We start from the raw sequence: 20,703 nt of genomic DNA on the forward strand, positions 1-20,703 counted from the left end.
AATGGTTGTATTTGTGGAAGAGGCATCTCAATCTTCAAAGGGAGAATTAGAAAGCATTGACCAGAGGAGCTGATAAAGAAGGTATGGCTTAGGGTAGGGAGGGTTGGCATGGGATTTTGAATAAAAAAGACAAATTGGAATTCCTTTTCAGGCTGCCTTTGACTGGTGAGATGATCTGAAGCAAGTTACTTAAGCTTCACCTGCAGTTTCCTTATGAGTAAAATAAGGATTAACAAGACCTTCCTCATGTAAACAATTTTGCACAGTGGAGTCAGTGTTTAACAAATGCTGCTGCTGATTATTATTATTGATAGTTTCTTGTCTATAAAGAAGAAATAAAATAAAGAAGGTTAGGAGTTTTGATTGGTGTTTTCTCTGGGTGGGTGAAGAGGTTGGTTTGGGGAACACCTCTAAAATGACAAGCTGGACTATAAATTGATGGGTACCACCTGACCAGGCGGTGGTGCAGTGGATAGAGCGTCGGATTGGGATGCTGAGGACCCAGGTTTGAGACCCCGAGGTCGCCAGCTTGAGCACAGGCTCATCTGGTTTGAGCAAGAGCTCAGCAGCTTGGACCCAAAGTCGCTGGCTTGAGCAAGGGGTCACTCAGTCTACTGAGGCCCCCAGTCAAGGCATATATGAGAAAGCAATCAATGAACAACTAAGGTGTTGCAACGAAAAACTAATGATTGATGCTTCTCATCTCTCCAATTCTGTCTGTCTGTCCCTGTCTCTGTAAAAAAAAAAAAAAAAAAAAAAAAAAAAAAAAATTGATGGGTACTTGGCGAGATGTCATCATCGTCCCAACAGCAAGTAGAACTTCTCTAAGCAAGTAGAGGACATATTCTTGAGTTGACTATCCTTTCGTCTGATCCTGTTACCCGTAAATCTTAATTCTCATTCAGTTTTTTCAAATCTCCTCAATTCTGGGATACAGGTACTGTATCTTCTAAACTGCTGAGGGGTTTGGGACAAAGAAAGCTAAATCACAAGATCTCCAACAGCTAGTTAGTGCTGGGGACAGAGTTTAAGGCTGCTTATATTGTTATGTTTAAAAAAAACTAATTTCACAGAAAACAGGGCTAGGGCACAGGGCATATCGTCGACTTTGTTACTGCTCCACGAAAAGAACCACCATCTGAAAAATAATAGAAACTACATTTTATGAACTTCCTAACTGGTTTCTTAGGATGAGGGACGAAGGTGGTTTGGAGCTTAAATCACTCCTTTCCCAGCCATCACTTCCCAATGCAGTTAAGACTGTTAGTCTGTCTGGCCTACCATCTCCTTCCCTGCCAGAACCACTGTCCTGCTTACTCATAGTCGGCCAGAATTTAATGCTAAGTCATCTACTTTTAGAAGTCAGAGCACATAGTGACATGCAGGTCTCAATCCACTTTAAAGTAAAGGCCCCTCTAAAACAGTATATTTATTGGATTATGAGGTGAAATTTGAAGGAAGATGCCCTTGTCTTGCCTCTATCTTTCCTTAAAAAATCAGGCTTCCTCTCCCACCATCTAAGGTTCTCTGCTAACACTACTGTTCACATGCCTTACCTTACATGCCACACTTCTCTAAACCAGCCACCAAAAATTATAGAAATCAAGTTCTGCTATTTCGAGGGCTTGTTAGAAAACTAAAATAAATTATGCTAATGTAGTGGGTACCAATCGATTAATACATTATTCTCCAAGAGCAGTGGTTCACAAAGAACTGGAAGGAGGGAGGAGAGAAGAGAGAGGAGGATTTTTACCCCTTCCAGGGGACATTTGGCAATGTCTAGAGACACTGTTGGTAGTCACATTCGCAGTGTGCTTCTGTATTCTACTAGGCAGAGGCCATGGATGCTGCCAGACATCTTAAAATGCATAGGACTGCGCCCCATGACAAAGAATTATTCAGCACAAAATGCCAGTAAAGCTGAGGCTGAAAAGCCAGTACTAAGAAGTAATATATTTTGATTAATGACTCCTTTGTTCCATAGGTTTAAGTTTAAATTCTTGGCACTGGTCAGGCAGAATGAAGATGTGTTTTAGAGCAAGTAATCATCAATCACACCCCCAAGACAGGAACCCATTTTCTATTCACATAAAACTAGTTGCATTTGTCATGCTAAATACTCTAGCTGAATGATTGATATTTATTTGGTTCCTTTTAAAATTTTTCATGTTTAGACTGACCAGGCAGTAGCACAGTGGTTAGAGCATCGGACTGGGATGCCAAGATCCAGATTCAAGACCCCAAGGTCACCAGCTTGAGCGCGGGCTCATCTGGTTTGAGCAAAGCTCACCAGCTTGGACCCAAGGTCGCTGGCTTGAGCAAGGGGTTACTCAGTCTGCTGTAGCCCTAAGGTCAAGGCACATATGAGAAAGCAATCAATGAACAACTACCATGTTGCAACGGAAAAACTGATGATTGATGCTTCTCATCTCTCTCCATTCCTGCCTGTCTGTCCCTATCTATCCCTCTCTCTGACTCTCTCTGTGTCTCTATAAAAAAAAAAAAGAAAGAAAAAGGAAAAAAGAAAAAGAAACCCCAAAGTCAGCGGCTTGAATACAGGCTCATCTGGTTTGAGCAAAGCTCACCAACTTGAACCCAAGGTTGCTGGCTTGAGTAAGGGGTCACTTGGTCTGCTGTAGCCACCTGGTCAAGGCACATATGAGAAAACAATCAATGAACAACTAAGGTGCCACAATGAAGAATTGATGCTTCTCATCTCTCTCCCTTCTTGTCTGTCTGTCATTATATGTCCCTCTCTCTGTCTCTCTGTCACAAAAAAATATAAATTCATTAAATAAAATTTTCTTTTTATTTATTTTTGTTATTTTATTTATTTTTTTTGTATTTTTTCTGAAGTTGGAAACGGGGAGGCAGTCAGACAGATTCCCGCATGCGCCCGACTGGAATCCACCTGGCATGCCCACCTGGGGGTGATGCTCTGCCCATCTGGGGTGTCGCTCTGTTGCAACCAGAGCCATTCTTGCGCCTGAGGCAGAAGCCATAGAGCCATCCTCTGTGCCCGAGCCAACTTTGCTCCAATGGAACCTTGGCTGAGGGAAGGAAAGAGAGAGAGACAGAGGGGAAAGAGAGGGGGAGGGGTAGAGAAGCAGATGGGTGCTTCTCCTGTATGCCCTGGCCAGGAATCAAACCCGGGACTCCTGCACTCCAGGCCGATGCTCTATCATTGAGCCAACTGGCCAGGGCCATAAATAACATTTTTCATGTTTCAAATATAAGGTTAACAAATGAGTTTAACAAAGAAAAGATACTCGTTGTTATATTTGCTTCAGATATTTTTTTAAAGAAAAAAAATGTACACAATTAATTTATCTCCTCACCTTTTCTCCTCCCTTCTAGAAGATAAACTACTATATAGTAGTATGTCATTTTCATATATATTTTATACTTACCTACATATATCCACATAAATATATAATATCTGTTTATGAAACTAAATGTAATTGTATTATATATTCTCTTTTCTCTCAACATTGTTTGAGATTTGTCTACTCTGTTCTCTTCATGTAAATCCAGTTAATTCATTTTGACAGCTGCATAATATAAATAAACCAGCTTACACATTAACACTCCTCCTGATGAGTGACTGAATTGTCCCCACACAGTCACTGTTTGTATACACTTATAACATGTCTCCTGTATGCTGAGAGTTTGGGTAGGTTCAAGATCTTAGAAGTGGAATTGTGGGGTTATAGTGAAATAGGTCTTCAACTTTGTTACAAATTGCCAGACTGTTCTCCACAGTAGTTAAACTAAGTTTTCACAATAATGCACTTAAAAATACAGGTGACTAATCTGTGGCTTTCAAACAAACAAGCAAAATAATCAAATATGTGTCTTCTACTGAGTTATTTTAGGATGTGAGGATAAAAATGTATGGTATGCTTATAAGTTTTTCTAGAATCACCTGTTTGCTATTAATTTTTGTTCAAAGAACAAAAACTGTACTTCATATGCCCAATAAAACAGTGTCAATAAATAAATAAACATATTTGTGGACCATGAGTGAACCTTGATTCATACAAAGCAATTATAAAAAGATTTTGACACTGTTAGGAAAATTTATATATCGCTGTGTATTAGAAAATATTAAGAAATTATTGTTTGTTAAAGGGATAATAGCATTGTTGTTATTTCTAAAGTCTTTTTTTAATGCATGGAACAACATGAAATCTTTTATCTTCATTGAAAACTTTAGCAAAAAATAAGGAGTGAAAGATGAAGCAAGTGTAGCAAAATCTTGATAAAAATTGGCTATATGGAGTTCATTACACTATTCTGTTTTTCTGTATGTTTAAAAATTGTCATCATTATCATCATCATCATCACTGTCCTCATTAAGCATAAGATTTACCAGCAGAGACAGACTAATAAAAGCAGAGTTAGATAAATGGCCATGAAAAAGAAATCTCAACCTATAACCCTTCCATATCCCATAACCAGATTATTTTTCTCTCTACAAGTAGCAAGGCAAGTCCCAGTATTTTAAAAGTGAGATAACCCTGTTAAATGTATCACGCTCCTTATCCTGGAGGACAGCAAATACTGATTTGTATTCAGAGCATTGACACCAAGACAACAAACAATACTAAATCAACTTAGCAGATTTAAACAGACTATTAAAAACGGCCTGCCCAAGACAAAATGTGCGTAGAAAAATGACAGTCTTCAAATGTCTGTCACAAACTATTCTCCCACTTTTCTATGAATGCAATAGGTTTGATTAATGTTGATGTAACCAATGTTGTACAGGTATCAATACTATAACTCAAGTCTCACAGAAAGAATTCCAAGAATAAAATTAGAGGGAAATGTTAGGCCTCTGTTTTCTGTCCGCACAGGTATAACGTCAGAAGCTTCACCATAGCATTGTGTCCTTTGTGTGTATCTGGGTAGGGAGAAAGCAGTAACTGGGGGCAAGACATGCAGAGCAAAAGAGAAATTTAGCACAGGGGCTTAACTAACAGTGGGCCACATGACCCGAAACCTGGAAGGTGTGGTGCCCGCTGGAGTAAGGCGCCGTGGGGGACCCCAAGAGGTGGCGTGCATGTCCCACTGCCCTCAGCACTGAGTCAGACCAGCAGCACACCCCAGGGAACGCTGCCAAAATGACTAAGTCACAGGCTCTATTTATTCGTATTGTTTGTGACTCACGCACCTCTGACAAGGGCAAAAGGAGACCTTTGGTCGGTAATAATTCAAAATGTCTTAGTATCATAATGCAATGTCTTAGTACCAAATGCAATCATTGCATTGATAGTGAAATTAATCTTGGGCATGAAAATGACATAATTAATTACATTTATTACAAGTATAATGAAAATTACTAACCGATTCAAGTTTGAAAGCATAATAAGTCATAGAAATCAGTCAAGTACCCAAAGAGCAAGGCTGGTGGCTTTTAATAGTCAAATGGTCCCTGGCATTATTTACAACAGAGTAAAATAAAAGGCACTAAAATCTCTGTCAGACCACATCTCAGGGCCAGAGTGGGGAAAACTCAACTGATGAAGAAAGCAAAAAGGAGCTTTCTCTTTGCTTGACTTACCCTTCCAGCACATAAGCTCTCTGGGAACAAAAACAAGGGCACGGGATAACTCCGTATTTCCTACTGAAGCTGAGTGATACTTGACGCGGTAAAGAAGACTGGTCCTTTGGCCCTGGCTGGTTGGCTCAGTGGTAGAGCGTCGGCCTGGCGTGCGGAAGTCCCGGGTTCGATTCCCGGCCAGGGCACACGGGAGAAGCGCCCATCTGCTCCTCCACCCCCTCTCCTTCCTCTCTGTCTCTCTCTTCCCCTCTCGCAGCCAAGGCTCCATTGGAGCAAAAAGATGGCCAGGGCGCTGGGGATGGCTCCTTGGCCTCTGCCCCAGGCGATAGAGTGGCTCTGGTCTCGACAGAGCGACGCCCCTGGTGGGCAGAGCGTCGACCCCTGGTGGGCGTGCCAGGTGGATCCCGGTCGGGCGCATGCGGGAGTCTGTCTGACTGCCTCCCCGTTTCCAGCTTCAGAAAAATACAAAAAAATAAAAAATAAATAAAATAAAATAAACATGGAAAAAAAAAAAAAAGAAGACTGGTCTTCATCACTGTATTCACAGTGAGGACAAGGCCCTGGCTGGATAGCTCCGTTGGTTAGTGTCGGTCCAAAGCACAGAGGTTGCCAGTTCCATCCCCAGTAAGGGCACACACAGGAACAACAGATCAATGTTCCCATCTCTCTTTCTCTCTCTCTCTTTTTTTTTCTCTCTCCCTCTTTGGCTAAAATCAATTAAAAAACAAACAAACAAACAAACAAAAAAACAATGAGGACACAGCCTAAACCTGAAAGGCAGAAACCAAGGGGGACAAACCAAAAACACAAGGCCAGAGTGTTCCAAAAGAAAAGTTTCTTTTAAAAGCGCTTGGGTGTAAGGCCCTGGCCAGTTGGCTCAGCGGTAGAGCGTCGGCCTGGCGTGCGGGGGACCCGGGTTCGATTCCCGGCCAGGGCACATAGGAGAAGCGCCCATTTGCTTCTCCACCCCCACTCCCTCCTTCCTCTCTGTCTCTCTCTTCCCCTCCCGCAGCCAAGGCTCCATTGGAGCAAAGATGGCCCGGGCGCTGGGGATGGCTCCTTGGCCTCTGCCACAGGCGCTAGAGTGGCTCTGGTCACAGCAGAGCAACATCCCGGAGGGGCAGAGCATCGTCCCCTGGTGGGCAGAGCATCGCCCCTGGTGGGCGTGCCGGGTGGATCCCGGTCGGGCGCATGCGGGAGTCTGTCTGACTGTCTTTCCCGGTTTCCAGCTTCAGAAAAATACAAAAAAAAAAAAAAAAAAAAGCGCTTGGGTGTAGAAAGGGGGTTGGGGGAGGGGAGGAAGGGCACAAAGAAAACCAGATAGAAGGTGACAGAAGACAATTTGACTTTGGGTGAGGGGTATACAGCATAATCAAATGTCAAAATAATCTGGAGATGTTTTCTCTGAACATATGTACCCTGATTTATCAATGTAACAACATTAAAATTAATAATAAAAAATACAAAAATAAAAAAAGTTAATGTGTTGAAATGACAATATTTTTGGGAAAACTTAAAACTCTTCACATTATACACAAGAATAAACAAATGGATCAAAAAAAAGAAAAAGCGCTTCGGTGAAAATGGGCTGAGACCAGCGAAAAGGTGTCAGCCCTGAGTGCAGGACAGAGCATTGGGTATAGGGGTTACTACAGGCACTTGGACATACTTAGATTAGCATATCGGGGTTGGTTGTCTTGGTTATAGACAGTCTCCCTTTCCTAACCCTCAGGCCCCTCATGATGGCCTTGTCTCAAGGATATTTTTCAGAACCTTCCCAGGGCAGGGGAAGTTGCTTAAGGGGAGGAGGAGGTTGGGAGAAAGAAATGTTTACTGAAGAAATTGCCTTAGTGGAAGTTGGGTGAGAAAAATTTGAGTTTTTTTTTTTTTTTTCATTTTTCTGAAGCTGGAAACGGGGAGAGACAGACTCCCGCATGCGCCCGACCGGGATCCACCCGGCACGCCCACCAGGGGCAACGCTCTGCCCACCAGGGGGCGATGCTCTGCCCATCCTGGGCGTCGCCATGTTGCGACCAGAGCCACTCTAGCGCCTGAGGCAGAGGCCACAGAGCCATCCCCAGCGCCCGGGCCATCTTTGCTCCAATGGAGCCTTGGCTGCGGGAGGGGAAGAGAGAGACAGAGAGGAAAGTGCGGCGGAGGGGTGGAGAAGCAAATGGGCGCTTCTCCTGTGTGCCCTGGCCGGGAATCGAACCCGGGTCCTCCGCACGCTAGGCCGACGCTCTACCGCTGAGCCAACCGGCCAGGGCGAAAATTTGAGTTTTAAAGGAGCCAATTGAACCCTAACAAAACCTAGAAGAGGAAGGTATAATAATAGAGCTTCTAAGAGATCTTACAATCATATCTGAAGCTCAATAACAGAGTTTTTAAATACAAGACAGAGAAAAAAATAAAAATAAATAAATACAAGACAGAGTAGATATGGCTAAAGACAGAAGAGGATGATTTAATCACAAAGCTAATATCTCCTTAGGTTTACCTTGCAGTGGGCTTCTTCAATTAAAGCAGAGAAGAAATATAATGCAAGAGGGGACGACTTGAAAAGTGGTTCCAAAAATATGCCTCACCAAGTAAAAGAGCAACATAGGAATCTGTTGGTACAGAAAAGCAACATAACTCTTTTCCCTGTCTAGCTAATCTCTCCCTCTCAGCTCTACAAACTTAACATCGGTACTGTCTCACCAACAGACATCTCAAAATCACTCCCTTACTCCTGGGAGCCTTGGCCTGCCTGTGACCCCGGCCTAAACTTTGACCAGCTTGACCAGCCTTGTGCTGTTGGCTGCAGTTACAGAGCCATGATGCTCCGAAGGCAGACGATTGCAGCAGCCAGGCTGGCGCTCAGTGTGTTTCATCACTCTCCGCCAGTCATCTAGGATGGAAACACCTCTCTGCTGACCCCCCAACACTAGGCTGCATTAACAGGGCACACGCCCTGTAGCAAGGCTACCTGAACAGGACGTAAGTCAGGATGGGAGCGGAGGGGCAGACCACACACAGCTGTGGGACAGAGAGGAAAGCAGCACATGTCGGAGCCTAAATTAGATCTCACGTTGTCCTTTGCCTATGCATTTATCACAATGGCCTGTTGGATGCCTGTCTCCCCACGGGAACCATGTCTTGGTCAGCTTTGGATCCCCAGACAATCCCGTTAGGATCCCCCCTTACGGGTGGCAAATGCTCAATAACTACCACCCTTTCCCTTCCACTTCTACTCTTTCCTGGAGATGTCACGGGAAAGACAAAGACCAAAATAAAAAAGATAAATGCATGACAAAAAAAAATCTAACGTGTGGAAATACTCGCTTCCATATAAGCTAAAAAAACTCAACCAGTGCTACTGGCCACCCTCACCTAGTGATTTTTGAATCCTCTCAACCTACCAAATCAAAATACTCTGTGCCCTTTGAAATTCATAATCCAGGACATGCAACACCACCCAATATACAGGGGCCCATAAACAGTCACTCAAGATCAATTAAAGCCCAAATTGTCACCAGATACAACAGAAAACCAGCAATAAAGTTTGTTCTCTCTTTAAAACATAAGGACACATGAAAAAATGTACTGAACTCGGAAAAACAAAATATTAGATCTGCAGAATCTGAGAGAAAGGTATACTTCCGTGTTTAAGTGGACACCGCAAAACTCTTATCGGTTGCTTTAATCATTTGAACATAACAATAAACTATACAAAAATGCACAGATGAATATGCTATTTTTTTTAAAATGCACTAGAGCCTGACCAAGCAGTGGCAGAGTAGATGGAGCATCAACCTGGGATGCAGAAGACCCAGGTTAGAAACCATGAGGTTGCCAGCTTGAGCACAGGTTCACCAACTTGAATGCAGGGTCGCAGGCTTAAGCGTGGGATTATAGACATGAGCCCATGGTTACTAGTTTGAGCAAGGGGTCAATGGCTAGGCTGAAGCTCCCCCACCCCCCAATCAAGGCACATATGAGAAAGCAATCAATGAACAACTAAAGTGCCACAATGAAGAATTGATGCTCCTCATCTCTTTCCCTTCCTGTCTGTCTGTCCCTCTCTCTGTCTCTGTCGTTAATAAAAAAAAAATGCACTAGAGTATAAAATTTCTATAATTCCTCTTAGACAAGCCTCTAGACTAGGGGTCTCAAACTCGCGGCCCACGGGCCGCATGTGGCCCGCCGAACAATTTTATGCAGCCCGCAGACTAATCCACGAAGTTCAAAATATTTTGGATAAAATTAAGTAAGCCTAGGGGCCTACTTGTATTTGCCAAATGGCTGTGATCTTGCTCTGCGGCCCACATGCTGAGTTGAGTTTGAGACCCCTGCAGACGATAAATTTCTCCTAGATAAGTATATATTTACCATGTTGACCTTCCTTAATCCCAAATTAGATAGGCACAAAATTGTTTCAACAATTATTTTTGAAGAACGCATAAAGACTTCAAATTTTAACTAAATCTAGATATTCATTTCTTCCTAATGTTATAGCCACTACTCCTATAGAATTCTATTCCCCTATGAACCTGCTATCTTAAACAATTCTTAAAATTCTTTTTAAAAAAAGAATTTTTTGAGGGGATAAAAGCAAAACATACTAATAGAAGCAGAAACTGATTAAATCAGTTGATTTGTTAGCTCACTTTTAACAAAAATTAAACAAGTTTTTTAACAATAGAATTTTTCTGCGCCTTTGTTACTGTGAAATACTACCCTCCAAAACAAAGGTCTAATATATGGAGATTCCCCAAGTTTGTTTCCTGGGAGAGTTATTTTATTTCACGTATTATCAGTTAGCTTTTAGTAGGAAAGAGTATTCCGAAGAAATTACTTTGAGAACAGCAAATTAGAATAAAGTGTTAATAAAACCTCAAATATGGGTTTAACTCCCAGGTAGTCCAGTTACTTTTTTCTTTTAAGCCACTGACAACATCTTTAAAACCATGAACAACCTTTAAACGCATGTCTTTACAAATAACCTGTAAGAACACACAGGTAAACCAGCAAATATTATCTCCTTTCCAGTAACAACTCATTCAACACCCAGGCAGCTGCTATTTTGAAAAGAAGTCTAAACAGTTGAAAACCTGCAGAATGTACTACTCGACGCATATTTCAAGTTCAAATTAAGTAGATGCAAGTTGGATACTTTATGTAATCATATTTTGGAAACTTTAACCATCATAATGAAAAGGAAGACTCACCAACAGAAGCCGAGTTTTTAAGAACCAACTCCTTCTGGGCTCCTCTTTCAATTCGTAACGTGGCCCACTGTACAAAAATAAGAAGCATTCAATTAAACTGTCCCAGAGACATAGTGTGGCATAACTAAACCATGTTTATTCCAAAATGAAATGAATCATTAAACCCTGGTGCTACCTGAATTAAAGAAAGCTCCCAGTGAACTTCTGATGTGGCACTATTCTGAGTCCCACATACACTCTTATATTAGTTATTGATCATGTTCACTCCCATTTAAACCCCTCACACACACCTGTTAGCCCAATAAATGACTCCTGGAAAAGGTCGTGAAGTATGTTGGACAAGAGCACAGGTTATGGCATCTAGACTACCTGGGTTTACTTAATCCCTCTACACCTCAGTTTCTTCATCTATAAAGTGAAGATAATACATCCTATACCATAGGGTGTGCTAGGAGGACTAACTAATATTACACATGTAAAAACCCAGGGCCCAACCTGACCAGGCGGTGGCGCAGTGGATAGAGCGTCGGACTGGGATGTGGAGGACCCAGGTTCGGGACCCCAAGGTCGCCAGCTTGAGCGCGGGCTCATCTGGCTTGAGCAGCAAAAAAAAAAAAGCTCGCCAGCTTGGACCCAAGGTTGCTGGCTCAAGCAAGGGGTTACTCGGTCTGCTGTGACCCCACAGTCAAGGCACATGTGAGAAAGCAATCGGCGGGCAGCTAAGGTGTCACAGCGAAAAACTGATGATGCTTCTCGTCTCTCTCTGTCCCTGTCTATTCCTCTCTCTGACTCTCTGTCTCTGTAAAATATATATATATAAAATAAAAATAAATTATTTATTTATTTATTCATTTTAGAGAGGAGAGAGAGAGGAGAGACAGGGGGGAGGAGCTGGAAGCATCAACTCCCATATGTGCCTTGACCAGGCAAGCCCAGGGTTTAGAACCAGCGACCTCAGCATTTCCAGGTTGATGCTTTATCCACTGCGCCACCACAGGTCAGGCAATAAAATTTTTTTTTAAAAAAAACCAAAAACCCAGGGCTCAAAGAATAACCTGTTACTTTCATAGCAAATTAAGCATTCAAGGATGAGACACACTCAAAGAGGCCTAGTTGCCCACATCAAAGATGGGCTTGAAAAGGAGACAGGGTGAGACCTGGAAAGGTGAACAGGAATCGGTGAAGTCGGTAACTAAAGAAATCATATGCCCAAATAATCACTTATGTTTTCAGATGCATAAAAAAAATGTTATGATTATGAGGAACCGAAGATTTGAGAGAAGTTAAGAACAGAAACAAAATTAACTCTCATTTTCTTTTGAATGTACCCAGGAGTGTAAAGAAAAATATCAAGTTAACTTTGTTGACAGCATTCCAGGAAATCCCAATGACAGTTTTTCTAGTTCAGAGACGGAGCCACTAAAACATTTTTTGAAAATTACAATTACAGAAGCTAACACTGGCTTAAATGACTGATTTAGGGTGGGAAGCAGGGAGAGAGCAAAATAAAACACATTAGAACTTAAGCACCCTCAAAGGAAAAGAAAAAGAATTGACTATATATGTCAAGACAAAAATCTTAGTTATTGCTAGGTTCAGAGATAAAACAACCAATTCAATAAAGAAAATAAACTGATAAGAGAATAAATTATTTGAAACACATAAATAAGGCATGATCTGACTACGTGAGGACCCCTGCACAACATTCCAAAGAGCCAAGTAGGAACATATCATTTGTGCTTAGAGAACAGCCTATAAATAGAAGCCTAATCTTCCTGGCTTCAAGTGTCAAATCACAAATGATAATAAGGCTCAGTGTTAATCTGCTTGCGTCCTTTTTCCTTCCTTGCTAACTTAAACTCTAGACCTCCATCATTTTCTCAATAGAGATAAAGGTTTATTTCTACAGTTTTTAATTTAAAGTTTTGGTACCTATTATCATTTGTAAGTAGAACAAAAATATGATTAAAATAAAATCTTGTAAACAATCAATCATTAATAATTTTGGAGATCAGTTTTTCTTTTTTTTATTGTAGGCAACTGATTTTATATTGTATATAAATAGTAATTACCTTCAAGTAGGACAATTATTTCATGCTCATATGATGGAAAATATCGATATTTTGTGGTTATTAAGGGCTGAATTGTGTGTCCCAAAAAATTCATATGTTGAAGCCCTAACCCCCCAGCACATCAGAATATAACTGTATTTGGAGATATATCTTTAAAAAGTTGACTACATGAAAGTGAGACCCTCAGGGTGAACACTAACACAATCTACCAGGTGTGCTCCTGAGAAGAGGAAATTTGGACCAACAAAGAGGTAAGATACCAGGAATGCACATACACAGAGGAAAGGCCATGCGCAAGCCAGGAAGACAGGCCTCAGAACACACCAACCTGCCAACACCTTCATCTTGGACTTCTAGCCTTCAAAACTGTAGAGAAATAATTTTCTGTTGTTTAAGCCACCCAGCCTGTGGTACTTTGTTATGTCAGCCCTAACCAACACAGGGACATTGCTCAAACAGCATGATTTGCTACAAAGAACTCCATGTTCTGTCACCAGACAAGTTTCCAAACACATTACCTTCTCCAAAAATGGTAACTCCAAAGGTCCATCCTACAAAATGCAGTTACAGTGTTCGAGATCAGCAAATTTTAAGGTTGGAGTGGAAGTCATTTAATGCATAAAGGGATTTATACTGGAAAACTGTTTTCTGGTTTGGGCTTCCTCTCCAGTGAAAGTGGAAAGGTGCCCATGCTCGCCAGGGCAGCCCGACAGACAGGCAGAGGCAATGCAATTCTACCACTTCCAGGCTGTAATCATCTGCAGCAAAACACTTTAACCTGAAGGCCTCATTTTCATCATCTCTAAACCTGGAACAATTAACAAGTGTTGCTGTAAAGATTGAAAAAGATAATCTATCCAATGACAACTACAAGAATAGGCCAAAGTAGAAAAATATTGGCTTCTCCCTCTCTCCCCACACCCCACACTTTAGGGACTGAAATGATCAGCTTTTTTTAGACCATCCCATGCATCTCAATAAATAGCTATCCTTCTTTTATCATTCTGTACCCTCAAATACAGAGAAAAAATATCTCTACAAAGGTTCTAAATCTCTTCCACGAGTATCTCAGAACACATCCACCTCAAGGGAACACGAAAGGTGTAACTCTGACCGCAAGACGGCCCTCAAGCACAGTAGTGGCCTCTAACCACCTCCGTTACTACTCCGCATCTCATATCTCCCTACCAAGGAACATTGAAAGACACTTTCAGGCAGGTTCTCACTCCACTTAATTTCAAAATCCTCTTGAGGGGAAAAAAAGTAGCTGACCACAATTCACCAAGAAAATGGAATTAAGTCTAATTTTTAAAGCTTAGCCAAAAGCTTGAGAAAATGTGACACTGTCACCTAGACAATTACAACTTTCAATTATTATATTTAAAAAAGACATTTAAGAATTAAAAGGGAGCCTGACCAGGCAGTGGCGCAGTGGATAGTGCGTCGGACTGGGATGCGGAGAACCCAGGTTCAAGACCCCGAAGTCGTTGGCTTGGGCGCGGGCTCATCTGGTTTGAGCAAAGGCTCACCAGCTTGGACCCAGGGTCACTGGCTCAAGCAAGGGGTTACTCAGTCTGCTGAAGGCCCGCGGTCAAGGCACATATGAGAAAGCAGTCAATGAACAACTAAGGTGTTGCAATGCGCAACGAAAAACTAATGATTGATGCTTCTCATCTCTCCGTTCCTGTCTGTCTGTCCCTGTCTATCCTTCTCTCTCACTCTGTCTCTGTAAAAAAAAAAAAAAGATCTGAAGGTAATTTAAATTTTAGCCACATAGAAGGAACCAAAAGACTAAAGAGTTTTTGAATTCACACTCTACCAAGAGGTGAGCACTTACTATGCATCAAAATCAATGCTTTTATTCACCTCTCCTCATTAAATCTATACAAACTCTAGGCCAGATCTTACACACACATGTAGAAATTGAGGTTGAGATGGCAGGTAACTTGCCCAAGATTATAAGGCCAAAAATTTGAAGGCACTTGTGTTCGTTCATCTTATTCCTCTGAAGCTGAGGGAAAAGTTAGTCCATTAACATTAGATAATTTAATTATATTCCCTTACCTTCTTCTTCTCCATCAATCCTGTATTCTCTTCCTATTCTTTTTTTTTTTTTCAGAGACAGAGAGTCAGAGAGAGGGATAGATAGGGACAGACAAACAGGAATGGAGAGATGAGAAGCATCAATCATTAGTTTTTCATTGTGACACCTTAGTTGTTCATTGATTGCTTTCTCATATGTGCCTTGACCGTGGGGCTACAGCAGCCCGAGTAACCCCTTGTTAGAGCCAGCAATCTTCGGTCCAAGCTGGTGAGCTCTGCTCAAACCAGATGAGCCCACACTCAAACTGGCGACCTCGGGGTCTCGAACCTGGGTCCTCCACATCCCAGTCCGACATTATATCCACTGGGCCACTGCCTGGTCAGGCCACTTCCCATTCTTTATTTCCCTCTAATCTTAGACCAATGAATAGCAATCCTTCACCTCGCTTACCCCCATCTTTCACCTTACAATGAACTAACTTTCATGGTTGACAACAGCATCTTTCAACATTTAACCCATGCTCTTCTGATAAACATAAAAACTTCACATATCCTCCTAGAGATTCAGATACATACACCCCACCATCCAGATAGATCACTCTCTATACATCCCTTAGGCAAAAGTTTTAGTTTTCATACTTTGTATTCGTAGAATAATTTTCCCACTAGAATTATAATATTCTTTAGAAATTATTATATAGCTCTTGAAAATCACTACACTTATTTTAAGAATTCAAACCTTGTCTTCAAGTAGCTTGCCATACCAGGGGCTTCTGCACACACCTAGAAATATTCAGCAATGCAGCAGGCAGCACACAGTAGGTGCTCATAAATAATTATTACCTGAAATAATGAGTAGCTAAGGAGTCAGAGAAGAGCATATAGCTGGGTCAGTTACTTGACAAATAGCAATGTCCACCATCAACTGTTTATTTAGAAGGCACCCCACACATATTTCAAGGCCCAAAACTTGAGTTTATGGTGATGAAAATACCACCCACTGTCAATAAAACTTATAAAAGTAAACACATAGTGTACAAAACTAAATGACCATTTAGATGGTATGTAGATTACAACCAGAGAAATGTGAGAAATTTCTAATTCCAATCAAAGAGCCCATAGAATGTTCTTCAGGTTGGAATGCAAAAGAAACTACCAAATAAGTTGAGAACATACTAAGAAATAATGAGTAAAAAGACGGGCTGGGCCTACACTGGAATTTCCAAAAAGGCAGGGTATTTGTCTAAAATTAAAGATGTTCTAATACTAAACAACCAGCACAATTTTTAAAGGAACTATCTCTATAGTTAAAAAAAACAACAACAATCCACTGTACTAACTTCTGCCTAACAGAAATGTCTTGGAAACACCTACTGCTGTTCTAGTGGAAGGATTAAAAGACCTGGGTTGCCATTTTCTTCTTCTTCTGTGCCAAAAGCAGATATCACCGTAGGATCACAACTCTCTCCTGATGAGTTCAGCTTCTTCCCAAACACAGGCACTCCAGCCAGCTACAACCGACAAGTCAGAGTTGGCTCACAAAATGAATCCCCATACTAATTTCATATATGCCAAGGATGTCTCTGATGTAATAACTTAGTCTTGGCAAAGAGGATGGTGCCTTATGCCATCACTACCTGCTTTCCAAGCTAAGCGGTATATCTCCCAGTATAATTCGATAATTTGTCTTCTGGAAAGTATGATTAACAATGGCCACATCTCTGAAAGTCTCTTCAAGTCTAGATGGACAAAAATGAAAACTTAGGCCCTGTCAAACTGAAGACCAGATCCTGGCTGGCCTCTCTCCTGGACACATCTTTAGCTGTGCCTTGAATTACTAAAGCAGGAAATACAGGAGTCAGCTCCTGAAAGCAAGTCTGTGCAATTTACCTCCACTCCATCCTTGCTTGGGGTATGAATTCCAAAAGACCTTGCTGTATGGGAGAACAGTTCAATCAATTCAGGGTTCTGACAAAGAGTGAACACCAGCTGAAGAGAATAATGTGCTATGAGAATATTCTGAAGAAGTCTAACAGTAAGAGACAGCTAAAATAAAATGTTCAGATAGTGTGACCATGTTCAGTGTGAAGTCAGTAAGAAGGGTTCAAACTGCAAAATATCTCCCAAGTAGAAACAACAGAACTTTCAAAACGTGAGGCCTGAGGATGAAGAATCAAATATAACTTCAAAGACCTGACAGAAAAGTAGCCACAATAATCTGTAGTAAAACAGGAGATTATCAGCAGGCAGAAGAGCTTTGCAGGAGATCAGGAGGTGGAAGATTAGCAGGTCATCTCCAGGTCTCAGGTTAGTGAGTTGGATATATATATGCAAGCCACCCTGCAGGCTGAGGGAGGAATCAAGTCCTGGACAGACAGAAAATAAGGGCAGAAAAATGAGAACGCACATTTGAAGTTAGAGAAATGAGGATGCTAGACTCTAAATCAGGGGTCCCCAAACTATGGGCCCAGGAGCCGCATGCGGCCCCCTGAGGCCATTTATCCTGCCCCCGTTGCACTTCCAGAAGGGGCACCTCTTTCATTGGTGGTCAGTGAGAGGAGCATAGTTCCCGTTGAAATACTGGTCAGTTTGTTGATTTAAATTTACTTGTTCTTTATTTTAAATATTGTATTTGTTCCCGTTTTGTTTTTTTACTTTAAAATAAGATATGTGCAGTGTGCATAGGGATTTGTTCATAGTTTTTTTTTATAGTCTGGCCCTCCCAACTGTCTGAGGGACAGTGAACTGGTCTCCTATGTAAAAAGTTTGGGGAACCCCTGCTCTAAATATTAGTATTCTCTTAATAGCAGCCAACACTTATATAAAACCCAACATGTCTCAGCACCCTTCTAAAATGCTTGACATATTTTAACATACTTAAACAATCCCATGGGGGGAAAAAAACCTATGGAAATGTTATTGTTACTCATACTTAATAGATGAAAAAATGAGACACAAGATGTAGGCGACTTCCCTAAGGTCACATATTGAGAAGCCAAGCTTAGATTTTGGTGTTAATTCTAAGCAAATCTGTGCCCATTGTTTGTACTCCTGACCACTAGGCAAATACACCCTCTCCTCAGTTAAGACCACTTCCTTCAAGCAAACCACTGAACTCGGAGTCTCAATTTCCTTGTCCGTACAAAAGGGGGACAGTGCCTGACCAGGTGGTGGCGCAGTGGATAGAGCGTCGGACAGGGATGCAAAGGACCCAGGTTCAAGACCCCGAGGCCAGCTTGAGCTCGGGCTCATCTGGCTTGAGCAAAAAAAAACAAAACTCATCAGTTTGGACCCAAGGTCGCTGGCTTGAGCAGGGGGTTATTCGGTCTGCTGAAGCCCCGGGGTCAAGGCACATATGAGAAAGCAATCAGTGAACCACTAAGGTGTCCCAACGAAAAAAAACTGATAATTGATGCTTCTCATCTCTCTCCGTTCCTGTCTGTCTATCCCTCTCTCTGTCCCTGTAAAAAAAAGAAAAGAAAAGAAAAGAAAAGAAAAGAAAAGAAAAGAAAAGAAAAGAAAAGAAAAGAAAAAAGGGGGGGACAGTACTGCCCCCCCTACCTCCCAAGGCTTTGGGGAGCAGATGGTGAGAAGCCTTTGTAATTTAATAAAGCCCTGTGTAAGAAGAAGCTCCCCACCAGGCCTTCCTGCATCAATACCTTTCTTTGCAGAATTTGGAAAGAGTGTAGGCAGAGCTGATGTTAAGAAGACACATTTTCAACGACATTTCAAGTGCCATCGATTAGATAAAATTTCCATGACTTCATTAAAAAATAATCAGATTTTTTTTTCTAACATTCAGCAATTGGTTTCTTATCTTGAGCATAAAAATGATGCCTTAGTACATGAAAGGACCTCTAAACCCGGGGCTGTAAACACTTCGGAGAGTCCAGTACCGGCTGCACTGCATGAGCGGTAAAAAAAAAATCCAATGATAAAAAAGGCGGCCTCACTGTTAATCTAGTCAGTAAAATTAGTAACAGAACAGGGGGATGGGGTAGTTTTGCCTTCAGGAAGACGAGCAATAGGGTGGTCGGTGGTCCTGGCCCGGATCTCTCCAACTCTGCAGAAGCTGTCTTCGCGCTACTGCGGAGGGTACCCCCGGAACGCACACCTTTGCAGCCCACTGACCTTCAGAACTGGTCCGCCCTCCACTGGGCTCTCCCTCAAGCCCTCTGAAGTGCGGGTTCGCCGCCTCCCTGCAGGCACTCACCTCTAAAGTTTTCACCAGGATCTTCATGTAGATCTCGGAGATGCCCAAAGACACCCCGAAGGCCGAAGGCAGGAGGATGAAGCCGAGCACCAGCGTCAGCCAGGTGGAAAGGATCTTCCCGACCAGCTCTGCGCCCTCCATGGCTCAGCGCACCCTTTCGGAAGGAGTCCCGGAGGAGGTCCAAGCGCGACAGCACTCCCTGTCCCCAAACAGTCGGGCGGCAGCTCCGGGAGTAGAAGCGCGTGCCCCGGCTCGGGAGAAATCAGTGCCGCCGCCTCCCGGCACTCACCTCTGCAGGGGAAAAAAGAGAGGAAGGAAAAACTTTCAGAACGATGCCAATTTCCTTCCTTCCTTCGCGGGCTCCTCCTCGCGCCCGCCGATTAACTCTCTCGGCGCCGGAGGCCCAGACCGGCGCTGAAGCCCCCGCAGCGCCGGCAGAGCGGGTAGCACCAGCCAGAAGATGCGAGCCGAGTAACACTGCGGCGCCCGGGACGCGCCCCACCCTGGGCCTGACTTTCTCTGGGTGACGATCGCGACAACTCAGCGGGTGACTCACGCAGGCCCCTCAGGGGTAAAGATCCCTGCGGGCGCGCGGCACGACCGCACACGGGCCGTCGGCGGAGTTGGCGCGGGGCCGAGGGCTGTGCGGGTGGCTGGCGGCGCGCGAGCACACTGCACCCTATTTCAGGCGCCGCCCAGGCCCCACCCCCTCCGCCACCCAACCCGGAGTCTCCAGGCTGGGCTTGCACCTAGAGCGCCGCAGCCGCCGGGCGTCCTCTGCTGGTCTCCTTGCCCCGCCTCCCCCACCACTCGCAGCCAGAGTCCCTTAGAGAGCACTTTTCATCTACAAAATGTTAGCATTTACTTCACCCTCCCAAAACGAACTACTGACGTGCCCGGGACGCTTGCAAAGGTTGTTTGTATGGGTGTAAAACGACTTCTTGCGAGCACTCTGGGCACAGAGCGCTGCCCAGCTGCCGTTTACGGCGCTCCCAGGTCGCCCACACTGCCCCCTCCCTCCGCTGCGGAGCGAAGCTAACCGGGGCGGGGTGAGAAGCTCTCTCCTTGAGTCGCCTACGCTACTCAGCCGCGGTCTCCCTGGCACACTCATCCTTCGGCTGAAGGTCGCTCTCTTCCAAGGGTAAGAATCCAACCACAGGTTCCCCTGTCGTTCACCCACCACTCATAGCCTGCACTGAAGCTGCAGGAAACGGCAGGCCCGCGCAAACCTTCACCAACCTGACAGCGCCTCCAGAATATTATCCGCGCACTGCTGCCTCTGAGCACTGAAGGACAAAACCCTATATGGGAATTTACTTCACTGCAGTTCAAGGCTCACAGAGAAGGGATTACCAAGAGAATCGGAATGCTGGGACTGCAGTAGATAAGAAAATTAGCTGCCCAGGTTTTCCCAATTGTCACTGAATGGGACCAAAAGCTCCTTGGGAAGGCCACCAAACTGAAAGGAAATTGTTGATAGCAAATACTGCAAGGTAAGCGGCCCAGCCCAGGGTGTGGAGGAAGTGAGAAGCAGAAGGGAGGAGAGAAGCCAACAGCAAAGAATGTAAAAGTTTGTCCTCTGCACCTCCCTCCCGGTAG

The 20,703-nt window shown here is 43.3% G+C and overlaps 1 protein-coding gene and 1 non-coding gene across 3 annotated transcripts in view; one reads left to right on the forward strand and one right to left on the reverse strand.

The window, feature by feature from the left end:
• The window catches only part of GPAT3 (glycerol-3-phosphate acyltransferase 3), a 70,919-nt gene extending 50,441 nt beyond the window's left edge, over positions 1–20,478 (reverse strand). Inside the window, exons 1-3 of one of the 2 annotated variants that reach the window (XM_066279748.1) lie at positions 20,344–20,478; positions 19,105–19,395; positions 10,777–10,843 (exon numbers count right to left, since the gene is read on the reverse strand). In XM_066279748.1, coding sequence (XP_066135845.1) covers positions 10,777–10,843; positions 19,105–19,245 — 208 coding nt within the window. In that variant the 5' untranslated portion in view covers positions 19,246–19,395; positions 20,344–20,478. Of the gene's footprint in view, positions 1–10,776; positions 10,844–19,104; positions 19,396–19,660; positions 19,815–20,343 lie in introns of those variants that run through there. The other variant, XM_066279747.1, reaches the window with a different exon arrangement.
• Positions 5,676–5,751, forward strand: TRNAA-GGC (transfer RNA alanine (anticodon GGC)). The gene has a single exon. It is a non-coding gene; the product is annotated as a tRNA-Ala (tRNA).
• Positions 20,479–20,703: the final 225 nt, after the last annotated feature.

The sequence above is a fragment of the Saccopteryx bilineata genome, chromosome 5 (genome assembly GCF_036850765.1).
Source record: "Saccopteryx bilineata isolate mSacBil1 chromosome 5, mSacBil1_pri_phased_curated, whole genome shotgun sequence".
Classification (NCBI taxonomy): Eukaryota; Metazoa; Chordata; class Mammalia; order Chiroptera; family Emballonuridae; genus Saccopteryx; species Saccopteryx bilineata.